This window comes from Equus asinus, chromosome 3, assembly GCF_041296235.1.
Source record: "Equus asinus isolate D_3611 breed Donkey chromosome 3, EquAss-T2T_v2, whole genome shotgun sequence".
In the NCBI taxonomy this organism is placed as follows: domain Eukaryota; kingdom Metazoa; phylum Chordata; class Mammalia; order Perissodactyla; family Equidae; genus Equus; species Equus asinus.
Window position 1 is genome coordinate 86628262 of NC_091792.1, and position 12445 is coordinate 86640706.

General features: G+C 36.2%; 1 protein-coding gene across 8 annotated transcripts in view; it reads right to left on the bottom strand.

Moving 5' to 3' along the window:
• Positions 1-12445, bottom strand: part of SMARCAD1 (SNF2 related chromatin remodeling ATPase with DExD box 1) — a 79369-nt gene that overhangs the window by 28983 nt on the left and 37941 nt on the right. For 7 of the 8 annotated variants that reach the window (XM_070505358.1, XM_014838690.3, XM_070505359.1 and 4 more), the window contains exons 7-9: positions 7409-7510; positions 6345-6426; positions 4177-4568 (exon numbers count right to left, since the gene is read on the bottom strand). In XM_070505358.1, the coding sequence (XP_070361459.1) occupies positions 4177-4568; positions 6345-6426; positions 7409-7510 (576 nt within the window). Of the gene's footprint in view, positions 1-3518; positions 3919-4176; positions 4569-6344; positions 6427-7408; positions 7511-12445 lie in introns of those variants that run through there. The other variant, XM_014838694.3, reaches the window with a different exon arrangement.

Here is a 12445-nt window from a genome sequence, read left to right on the forward strand (position 1 = left end):
AGGACATAGATACAAACAGTACAGATCAGAAGCCATCAGAAAAAATAAAACCCAATATTTAATTCCACAGTATCTTCATGAGGTGTGTGTGCGGGAGGGGACCTGGTGAGTGAGCACTTAGGGAAAGGTGTAGGAATACCCTACTTGTTATGTTCCTGTCTTCTGAAAACAAAAAACATTTAATAATCCTGTAACTTACTTAGCTTCACCAAAAAAGCATTTAAGAAATATAAAGTACTCTGTAAATGCAGGATTACTAGTAAATCTAAAGTTATCGAGCATAGAAAATAAGACCCTGTTTATATAATACGAAATTTACAAATGCAAGCATAAATAGCTAGAATCTCAATAAAGTCTCAATGGTGGGTATCTTTGGTGGACTTTTTGGCTAAACTTTACTTTCTTCCTTGTTCTTGCATGTACTGTTTCAATTTTACACCAAAAAAAACACATCATTCATCCAAAAAATGATAAAGTTATTTTTTTCAGGGAGAAGAAATGAAAAAGGAAGTAATTGCTACTTGCTGGATAATTACATGAAAAAAAGAGCATCATCATGGCTCTGGTTACTAGCTCTTTGATTAAAAATTCAAGTATCACTCTAAGGACTTTATCTTTAAAAAGCAGTCACAAACTGAAGTACCTCTCTCTTGCCACAGTGTGTCACTCTTACAGTACAAATATCTCCAAATTTCTATAGAAACGGGAAAATTGTTTAAAAGCAGATTTAATTCCCCACCTAACAAGTACTATTCTTGGGGATAGAGTGCTAGCCTTATTCACTGCTATAAATACCTGGTAGCAGCCTAAAAGTGCTCAGAATGCATTTATAATGTTTTCATGTTTAACAAACTTAAAAAAACAAAACAAAGCCTGAATATGTAATCTTATACACAAATTTACTGAAGCCACCCTATCAAGAAGGAAGCAGGAGGCATTCCAATGCTTTATTTTAGACAGACATTTTACAATAACCACTGGGAAAACAAAGCAGAAAAGAAAACCTGTGGTCTGAGTTACTAGTAGACGGTAGCAGCAAGAATGAGGAGCAGAAAGTGTTTCCACATGAACTACACCTGGGCTGCTTGGTTAATAATGAAGGAAAACTCCATCTACTCTGATCTAAATGTTAACGAAGTAGATGCATATATTAAAAGTTTTTAGGTTGAGCTATTCATGAATGAGTTATTCATGAATCTTGATTCGGACAGTACACATTACTATTCTGGTTTAAAGCATACAGATGCAACGTAATGAGATTATCATAGACATAACAGCACCCCCATCCTACTCTGCACAAAGCTAGACAAAAATTCAGTAATTATTTGGTGAACTGATGCCATCAAATGTGTGACATCTGGCAATAAAAATCCCAATTCTACCACATTAACAGTAGACATTTTTAAACTAATGACATTTTTGGCTTGCTATATTTCCAAAGTCTACATGATTTAGTGATGTGGTTTCTTACAATAAGTGTGTACTTTACTGCTAGTAAACAGAAAAATCAGTAAAATGGAAAAATTAGGAAGAAAACTTGAAAAACAATATTTAAATTTTGATTTAAAGAAAAAAAACCAATGAGTATAAAGCTGCAACCATAAACATCCTCTTACATAACGCACTTTTGTTAAATAACCAAATTTTCCTCAAGTAAAATGAGGGTGACTAGAATATCTCAGAACATTTTAATTTTTAAAAACTGTAATTCTATGACAACACAATCATAACGACATACAACTTTTCAAATTTTGCTTTAAAAAGCAATGCTAACATAATTTTTACATTCAAATTATTTTGTAGAAAAACAATTAAACACTAATGATTACATTTAACTTACCAATGTTATACAGACTTCAGTTTTAACAAAAATCATAACTAAATTGTGTGTACTTGACTTGTTGGCTCAGTATGCACTTTTTTATAAAATATTAATGAATTTTAAAGGTCTGCCAAATTCCCCAATCCTTAAGACTAAATAAGTTTCAACAACATTAAGAGTTTACTAGACATTTCCATGCTTTTCTTAATATATAATGCTTTATAATTTTCATTAAAATATGACTGACAATTAAAACTTCAATTAATTCTCAGTGGAATTTCTAAAAACAGTAGCTATGAGAACAAAAGTAAACGTTTTTTCTTTTGTCTCTTTTTGAAGTTGATTATAGGCACATTATCAAAACTTTCTGATTAATAAGGAAGGAATAAATCATATACCTTTTTACCAAAATGTACATTAAGATTGACTTTTCTTGGATGATTTTAAGATATTAAATTTTTCTATAAATCAGTCATATTCAAAATTCTATAGTAGTTGAAAGTAGAAGCTTAAAGTTCTAAACAAATTAAAACTCAAAGCTTATATACATTGACCTGCTAATTTTCACTGTTGATTTGAAACTCTTCATTTACCTACATTTTTCAGGACAGCAAAGCCCTGTATTCGCTGGACTCAAGTAGCAAGTTTACCTTTAACTATTAAATAAAATAATCAACACTTAGATGAATGGCTAGCAAAAAATACAGTCTCTGTGTTCAACTTTTAAAAAGGGGGCAAGATGCTATAGGAGGTTTAAGTAGGTAACAATCTACAAATTCATGTCAAGACTAATTTAAACTATGCCAATTAATTAGTAGGGGAAATATGCTTTCTACATGCTAAATTGCTAAATATTTTTAAAAGCATCTGGCACATTAACTCTGCTATAATTTACTTTTACTGTAAAATATTTGGGCAAGTAGTTACAGTGACTGAACACACTGGTGCAGATAATGCATTCCTTATTAAATAAATTAGAATCCCAACAAGCCCGAGCAACCTAACTCTGCAATAGCACAGGAGACCATTAAAGATTAAAAGAAAGAAGAAAAGGAAGAAAAGAAGAACAAGAAAGCCCTTCAGCAAATACTTTAACAAATAAATCACTCAGGCAAAGCCGAACAAGTTTTGAAAGGGCCTGCTTTGACAGATGTTCTCTGGAAAAGCGAAGGCTTCAGGCAAAACGAATGGCTTTACTTATTTATTTTTTTTAAAGCTACGAAATACGAGTACTGCTGTTTCTATATTTTTCAAATATTTTAATTTTTTAAAAAATGCTTTTTACAACCATTGTTCAGGGACCTTCCCATACTGCCATTTCAAGACACTTATCAAAGGAAGTTATGCTCATATAGATTTGTCATAAGTATAAAATTAATCACAAAAGCAACTTTACTTCCTATGTTAGGGAATAAAACTTCCTAAAAATTTATAAAGCATCAAGAGTCACTTCATCTTCTAAAGTTGTAAAAAATCATCCGTACTGCCTTCACAGTGGGGCCTATATATTCATGGTATAAAAGTCCACATTCTCACAAAAGTCGAAGCAAAATTTAAAAGGCAGAGTTCTTCTATTTCTGAATGAATAAGATACACTGACTGTTGACATTTATAAAACTCAAAATACAGGTCTTTTTGATAAAACTTGTTTACAGAAAATCAAATTCCAGAAAATGATCATGCAAAGTGTACTTACCAGGGCTTATGCCTTCCCTTCACCTAATGCTTGAATTCTAGGCTTCCACACACTTTTCTATCTTTCCAATTAAATACGCTGCAGCCTGCTATACTCCATAAAATGACCACGTTGTTTAACAAGAAAAACACATTAGAGATTGAGCTGTCACTTTTAAAAGAAAAAGAAAATAAACAATTGCTTCCTTTGTGGTGAAGCACAAACACTTAGGCCGGCATCTGGAATCATGGAGCTCGCCTGGACGTTGCTACTGTTCTTCAAGTAGTCGTAGTAAAACTTCTGCCACATTCTTGCTTTGTGCATGGTGTCTCAGCAGTAACAGATCAGAACAGGCTAGCAAACAACTCCTTCCTAAATGTAAGCTCTAATTTCTTCTTCTGCAGTGAAATGAACCAAGTTTCTATGCAAAAGAATGAGTGACAGTATGCTCAGCCAATCAGCTTGGGTTTTTTCAGGAAAATCACCCCTTAATTCATTCAAAATAAGGTCATATGACACTATTTGAAATACTATTGGCTTACAATGAAAGTAATGTTTGACTCTACACAGGATAAGGCCACCCATCTATACTTCCCTGGGCTGAAGACACCTTGACTCTAAGCGGTACTGTAAATTACACACACAGACACACAGGGGAGGAAAAAGAATGTAGCCTTACCAGAGCTTCCCAACTATTAAAGGGCCGGAGCTCTGTTATCTTCTGAGCCTTTTTCTGAGAACACTGAGGAATCAAAGTAAGTTCACCAATTGAAGCATCTTGAAGGAAGTGAAGTATTTTACCTTTATAGCCATCCTCCATCACTTCTTCACCACTACTATAGTCCTCATCTAGTGAACTACCGACATCAGAACCTGAATCATATTCAGAATCTTCAATAACTCTCTTAGGATTAAATACATTTTTTTTACGTTTCTTGTTAAAACCATTTTGTGGTTTCATGGAACATTTCTGTTTCAGTTTTGTTTTAGCTGCATTTTTAGGATAATTTTGACTTCTTGAAGAAACTTCTTTTCCATTTGGAAACTCACTTTGTGAAGCATATTGCATATCTGTACAAAGAAAGAAAAAATAACTAAATTAGAAAGCTATAAATTAAATATAAAGATATAAGACTTCAAATAAGATAAGAAAATATTTAAACATTTATATTTTCTTCTCAAATATAGAATTCAACTTTAATTTATTATTAAATCTTGATATACTCAAAAGAGAAATACTGAAATAGAATTTGAAGTTATACAAAGACCTGAGAGAATCAGTTTCAAAAACAGGTGATAACTTCTTTTTAAAAATGAATTAAACATAAATCCCCATTTTCTGATAAAGGTCCTGAGAGTATAAACGGCAGCTACATACCCAGAGGAAGCCCCAGATGGTCTTTAGCAGACCCATCCCCAGCCAGCACTGACGGGCACAGCAGAAACAAAATCATCCATATTATAATCCATCTTTCCCTCACCATCTCCACTGTTCTAAGCTCAGCATTACTTAAAAAATTAAATACATTATTGTTAAAAAGCAACTCTACTTTATCAATGATTAATCTATCATATTCCAAAGATTTCTAATATGCCTGTGAATTGAAAGCACACTGTGATCTTATGGGACCAGTAAGAAAATACATACCAATTAATCTGTAACAATACTTTTTTAGGCTGTTTATGTTTTACTTACTCAAAGAGCTTTTAGACTTATATATTATGGTACATTCATTCCTGTGCATATATAAAAAAGACATGCAAAATAAAATGGATAAAGTATTCCTCAATTACTTCATAGTCATAATCTATCTCTTCTGAATTATTTTTCAGACTCAAAATTGGTGATATTGCTGGCTTTGTTTTCTACACACAATATCATTCTCTGTGACCTCAAGAGCATTTACAGTATAGCTCTTCTTAAAAGAATTCATTAAAAGAAAGCAAACAAAAACAAACTCAAAGTCATTGTGCTGGGCTTTTAAGCTGGTTTTGCAATTATGAAGAGCTAGTCTACTTGATTCTTACTTAAGGATGTTACTAAATCCGTGATATTCAACTGTTCCCCACTATTTCTCCTCTACTATTTAGTTCCTTAAGTTAAGAGTGTTCCACCGTGGAAGCAGGGACTTTCTCGCACGTCAGTGATATCCATTTGAGTAAGTTTCTGATACTGGTCCTTCTGATCTTCCTGCAAGCGCAGGCTAGGACACATCTACATTACAGCGATTAGAAGCCACCAGCAATCCTATGATCCACCCTGACTGAGAGCTGTTAAAATGTAATAAATGTTTCTTTTACATTTAATAAAAAAGGCTGGTTTAAAGGTAGCTTTAACTATCAAAAAAAAATGTTAGCCAAAGAGAAAAATATATTGTTTCATTTCACACTGCCATAAAGAATAGGCCAGGGGCCGGCCTTGTTGCCGAGTGGTTAAGTTCGTGCACTCCACTTCGGAGGCGCAGGGTTTCACCAGTTCAGATCCTGGGCGCAGATATGGTACCACTCAGAAGGCCATGCTGAGGTGGCATCCCACATGCCACAACTAGAAGGACTCATAACTAAAATATACAACTACATACTGGTGGTATTTGGGCAGAAAAACGAGGAAAAAAAAGAAGATTGGCAACAGGTGTTAGCTCAGGTGCCAATCTTTAAAAAAAAAAAAAAAGAATAGGCCTAAACATTTGGGAACTGGTTATTTAAAATTTTTTACATCATTATTTCCAACATCTCTTGCAATCCCATTCTCTGATTATTAGCTAATATGTTTTCTATTTTCTTATATACTAAAATACAGAATGTAACGGGAAGTATGCATTTTCTATAATCGCATAGAATAATTACCTTGGTCTTCTGCGAATACTTTTAAAGATTCTAAAGCTTCTGTGTACATCCATTCATGTTCTTTGAGTACTTCCCTTAGTTCCTAGAAATAAGTCATTGATGTTTTGTTAAGATACTAAAATTAGCAACTCGTAGAAAACTTTTTATGCTCTTTTATAAATAAGTAAATCACTTGAAAACTTAACAGAATTCATATCTGATTATTTCACAGTTGTTTCCATGCTGCTTTACAAATGCTTTCTGGGTACACAATGTCACCTCCACAAGTACACAACAGGCCTCAAAGGGAAGGAGGCTTGACTGTGCACATCTCTCCTCGCCCTGAGAGATGTTCTGAACACCAGAGGGTCACACGTTTGCTAGTTAAAGCTTTAAGGCGCAGCGAGGCTTTTACAAACTGCCAGCTCCAACACATGTAGCTTCAACACACGTAAAGGACCAGTGTAGCAATGAGACTCTGCATTCAGCTTATCGGAATTCACCACATGTACCACCTGTGCACATATCTGAGTAAACCAATGCAAGCGTACGTGTATTCCAAATGTTAAATAACACGCTTCCATATACGACCATGTGTTAAACATAGGCCCTTTTAACACCGGCATGCTTGGCACAGGTCTTCACTGACTCTGAAAGTATTCTTACTATCTGGCAAAGAGAACAAAGTTTATGGAGTATTAAAACACTGAAGTGCAGGATCACACTTCAAAATTCTTTATGAGAAATCTGAAAGATGAGAATATGAAAAAAGCTCAAACTGTTGACCTGGAGTTATAGATGGCTTTTGGATGATCTACATTTATACTTGAGTTCACAGTTGTTATTACAGTTATGTTTGTTATGATTATGGTCATAATGTGGATATCACAGCTCACGAATAAAGAAATAAACAACGGAAAAAATTAACAAGCAGTATAAAAATATGTTATAATATCGATAAAGGAGAATAATTAATTACAAAAATGCAAAACTCATACTAAGCTTTTACACGGCTGATCTACAACACTGTTTTGCAATAGAAACATTTGGTACATGCTGATTAAATTTCGTGTGTGGCTACTCACCTGCTTATCAAAATTGGGAAATTCCTTTTGTAATTTCAATACAATACTTTCCTGCTTTTCCCAATTACTGCTAGATTCTGCAGACTCATTTGATTCCTCTCCCTAATGGGGAGAAAAAAAAAGAGAACCAATTTCAGAGAAGATCAATAACAATAACCTTAAGACAATTACATTTGTATTCAGACGAACTGGGAGTTACCACATTTGATTGGAAGAATCCAAAAATGTTTCTTTTCGTTCACAGGAAAATTGACAGATTTATATCTTTAAGGATAAAAAATACTGCTGGTTTACAATCAGTGGAAGACCTTGACTGCATACCTAATAACTCATACTTCATTCCTATAGTGCTCAAAATGAGATAAATCTGCTAAAAAACTAGAAAGTTCCTCAAAATAATTCACAAAGACTGAAGTCTCTCCAAGCTAACGGTAAATTAAAAAAAAAGTGATTCAATTACGTCCTCCATGCTCACAATGTCACACCCTGCCACAAGCTTCACATACTGAGAGAGAAGTTTGCTTCTACTTCAGTCTTGATTCACAGAATGGCTTAATTATTAATTGCTCAGTCACAACATAAAAGTGACACAATGCTAAAGAAACTTACATGAAACTAATATATAAATTAAAAATGAATCTGGGAATGATTGTGGCTATTCATACACACATCTCTTTCTTCTCACTTAACTTCACTTGAAGAAACCAGTTCAAATTCTACATTTAAGCAAAAACAGATTCCTTGGGTTTACGCATAAGAAAAATTTTGTATTTTAGTCAATCAAAAACCATTTATCTACTCTGCTTAGAACCACGTGCTATACAAACAGAGAAGAATAGTCTCATACTTCCTCTTCCACCTCCTTTCTTAACCAAGAACTGTATGCTACCTTTTTTTCACTACCTAAGATAGAAACAACTAAATTGTGAGTGACATCTCTCTCTTGCACACAGAAGTAAGATGAAGTTCCTTCCACAAGACAAGAGACAAATAAAATGCTATGGGAGTCTGGAGTAGGAAGAAGATAACTGCATGTACTTTCATAATAGTAAGCAGCCCATTTGGGTTGGAGCAGAGACCATGGATAGGTTACAAGGCTGAAAAATTAAACCACAGCTAATACAGCATTAGGCCTGAAGTGCCAAACTGAGGGTCAGTCTTCATTCAGAAAGCAGCAGGATTTCGAGCACAGGTGAATAGTAAAACACTAATATTTGGAGAAAGCATTTCAAAGCCCTCAAAAATTCATTCCGCCATCCTCACTTTATAGCTGAAAACACTGAAACTCCAAGAACAAGCCTTTTAAAGGTCACAGATGGAGAATAACCAGCTGATGTACGAATAGGAACTCAGGTGCCTAACTCTCTATCAGTGTTTCTCTGCTACGTAAGTGTTTCCTCAACTTTAGTCATTTACATAGCACTTTCCTGGTTTTAAATACATCAAATGTCCACCAAAGGATGAATGGATAATGAACTGTAGTATGCACTAAATGGATATTATTCAGCCTTTAAAAAAAATGAAGTACTGACACATACTACAATGTGGATGAACCTCACACACAATACACTAAGTGAAAGAAGGTAGACACAAAAGGTCACATATTGAATATGATTCCATTTATATGAAACATTCAGAGTAGGGAAATGCATAGAGACAGAAAGCCAAGTGGTGGTTGCCAGGGAGTGGGAGGAGGAAAGAATGCAAGAAACTGCTTAAAAGGTACAGCATAATATTATGGGTGATAAAAATGTTTTCGAACTAGATAGGAGCACTAGTGTCAATGTACTAAATGCCAGTGAATTGTTCATTCTAAAATGGTTCATTTTAATTTCACCTCAATTAAAAAAAAGTTAAAATATTTTGAAAATAGTAAATCTCTTTTGGGAATCAAATATATGATAGTACAAATGAAACAGTCAGTAGGTGGTGTGTCCGTTGTTTACTCTTTGCTCTTGGATCCCACGCTTCTGCCAGCTCTGCTAATCCCCGGTGACTGAAAATACCTATGCAGTCCAGTGGTTAAACTGGAGCTTGTCAGATGCTGGGTGACCCATGGAGTTTGGGCCCAAACCTATCTCAGTAGGCCCAGGGCTTACAAATCTTTCCTGGGATTATTTTTCTGGTTCCAGAACGTGAAGTTAGAATAGACATAAGCACTGGCAGAAATCCCATATTAGCTTCCTGACCTGTGGAGTAAGGGCCATTATTTTAGGAAGTCTAAGTCCCTAGAACTGCCCATCAGGCAGCAGCAGCAATACCACACTCCTGAAGGAACTGCAGACTGACAGGACCATCCCATCCCATGGTAATGTGTCTCCTTGACTTACACAAAAGCTGGATGAGTCTTGGAGAATTATCTTAACAGGTTATCATAAAGAAATAGGTGATGACCCCAATTGCAGCTGCTATACCAGATGTGGTATTTTTACTGGAGCAAATCAATACAACTATGCAGTTATCAATCAGCCAGATGCTTTTTCTCCCCTATCCAATTAGAAAGGACAAGCAGAAGCAACTTGTTTTCACATGGGCAAGATCAATGACAGACACACTCTTATGTCTTAAGCCTGTGGTGACTCTCCTGCTTTCTTTCATAATATAGTACTCAAGGACTTTGACAGTTTTGTACAGTCCACGGAATATCACTTTGATCCTCTACACCGAAGACAACACACTGACTGGACTTGATGAGCAGGAAGCAGTTGATATTTTACATAGATATATGCATGCCAAAGAGTAGGAAATAACCATCCTCAAATTCTGCCACCACTTCCACGAATTTCATGGGGGTCCTATCTGGAGCTTGTTGCAAATTCTGCTCTGAAAAAACAAAGGCCAAATGGCTTCACGTTATCTGCCTCTAAGAAAGAAGGACAACACTTGGTGGGCCTCATCAAACACTGGAGGGAAGGTATACCTCATTACGGTGTGTACTGCTCTCATGTGTTCACAAAGTCATCTTTAAAACTGACAGTTACGGGGGCTGGCCCCGTGGCCAAGTCATTGAGTTCATGTACTCTGCTTCGGAGGCCTAGGGTTTCACAGGTTTGGATCCTGGGTGTGGACATGGCACCACTCATCAGGCCATGCTGAGGTGGCGTCTCACAAAGCACAACGAGAAGAACCCACAACTAGAATACACAACTATGTACTGGCTTTGGGGAGAAGGAGAAAAGATAAAAAAAGAAGATCAGCAACAGTTAGCTCAGGTGCCAATCTTTAAAAAAAAAAAGAAAACAAAACAAAACAAAAACTGTCAGTTATGAATGGGGCCCAGATTAAGAAAAAGCTCTGGAGGAGGTCCAGGGTGCAGTACGAGGTGTTGTGCCAACTGGGTTTTGTGACCAGAAAGCAGATGCAATGATTCTCAAAGAATCTGTGGCCAATAAAGATGCTGTATGAAATCTCTGGCAAGCCCCAAGAGGAGAAATCACAGCAGAGATCAGGTTTTGAAGAAAGGTCATGTCCTCTTCTGCTGACAACTATAGTCTGTCCTGCTCTTAGACAAATGCGTATTAGACAAACGCATTTCTAAAATTTACTATGCTGTGCAAAATCATAAAAATGAAAACTACAGTGAGAAAAATCATCTTAGAGGCACAACATTCAAAAAAACCAGCAACACATTAAAAAAAGAGAAAGGAATCTTACAAAAGGGTAGAATAATTTTACACACATTAAATGATTAAGAAAATACACAAGGGGCCAGACCGGTGGCACAGTGGTTAAGTTCACACGTTCCGATTTAGTGGCCCGGGGTTCACTGGTTCAAATCCTGAGCATGAACCTACATACCACTTGTCAAGTCATGCTGCGGCAGCATCCCACATACAAAGTGGAGGAAGACTGGTACAGATGTTAGTTCAGGGCCAATCTTCCTCACCAAAAAAAAATGTTAGCACCAGCTGTAGAAAGGCATGGCTCATTGTCCTTGTGTTATCTTTGCTGTACTGGCTGAAAATATCAATAATAAATTTAAAAATAAACAAATAAATAAATTTCTGCAGCTTTGCTACTCTCCTCCTTTCATACTAAAGCTACCTGTACAGTTCCAAATTCATCTGGATGCCACACATGACTCTCCTACTACGTTCAGCATTAAAGCCATTATTTCCAAACCAGTACAACTATTGTCAATAACACTTAAAAAACTGATAACTTGGGGGCCGGCCTGGTGGCGAAGCAGTTAAGTTTGCACATTCCGCTTCAGTGGCCCGGGGTTTGCCGGTTTGGATCCCAGGTACGGACATGGCACTGTGTGGCAAGCCATGCTGTGGTGGGCGTCCCACATACAAAGTGGAGGAAGATGAGCACGGATGTTAGCTCAGGGCCAGTCTTCCTCAGCAAAAAAGAGGAGGATTGGCAGCAGAAGTTAGCTCAGGGCTAATCTTCCACAAAACAAACAAACAAAAAATTGATAACTTGATGTATTAATCTGTCACAATATAGCCTTTTGATGATTATCAGCCACCATCATCATCTACATCCATATGGCCATGAGCAGCAAACTGTTCCAAGTCTTCTGCGGTTAGATCATCAGGTTGGGACCCTAGAAGCTCTTCAACATCTTCATTTTCTACCTCCTCAAATCCAACCTGTTCTCCTAAATCAACACATCTTGTTTTGATTTTCAAAAGTTTCTCTGAAGGATCACATCCTTCAAAACTACACATCAAGAGGAATTTTCCATGATACACAACGCAAGCGCTCTGGTCCTATCACTCCAGGCTTCTGCAGTGGCAGCAACAGCCATTCCAATGTTAAATCTCTCCCAAAATTCCGTAACTGTATTGGCATCCTCACCTTCAATAACAGCAATGAGCACCTTAAATGGCCACTTTCAACAGTAAGCCATAAATACTACTATCACCTTTTTATCAAGGGGCTGTCTGCAAAGGTGGTTTTCAAGGGAAAAAAAGGAAAAAAGGGAAGAAAAAGTTTGGGTTTAGCTTTTATAGAGGGCTAGGCTTGATGAATTATGAGAATTTTAAAAGCTAAGTTTTATGGAAAAACACATAGGGTTTTTTTTTCAAT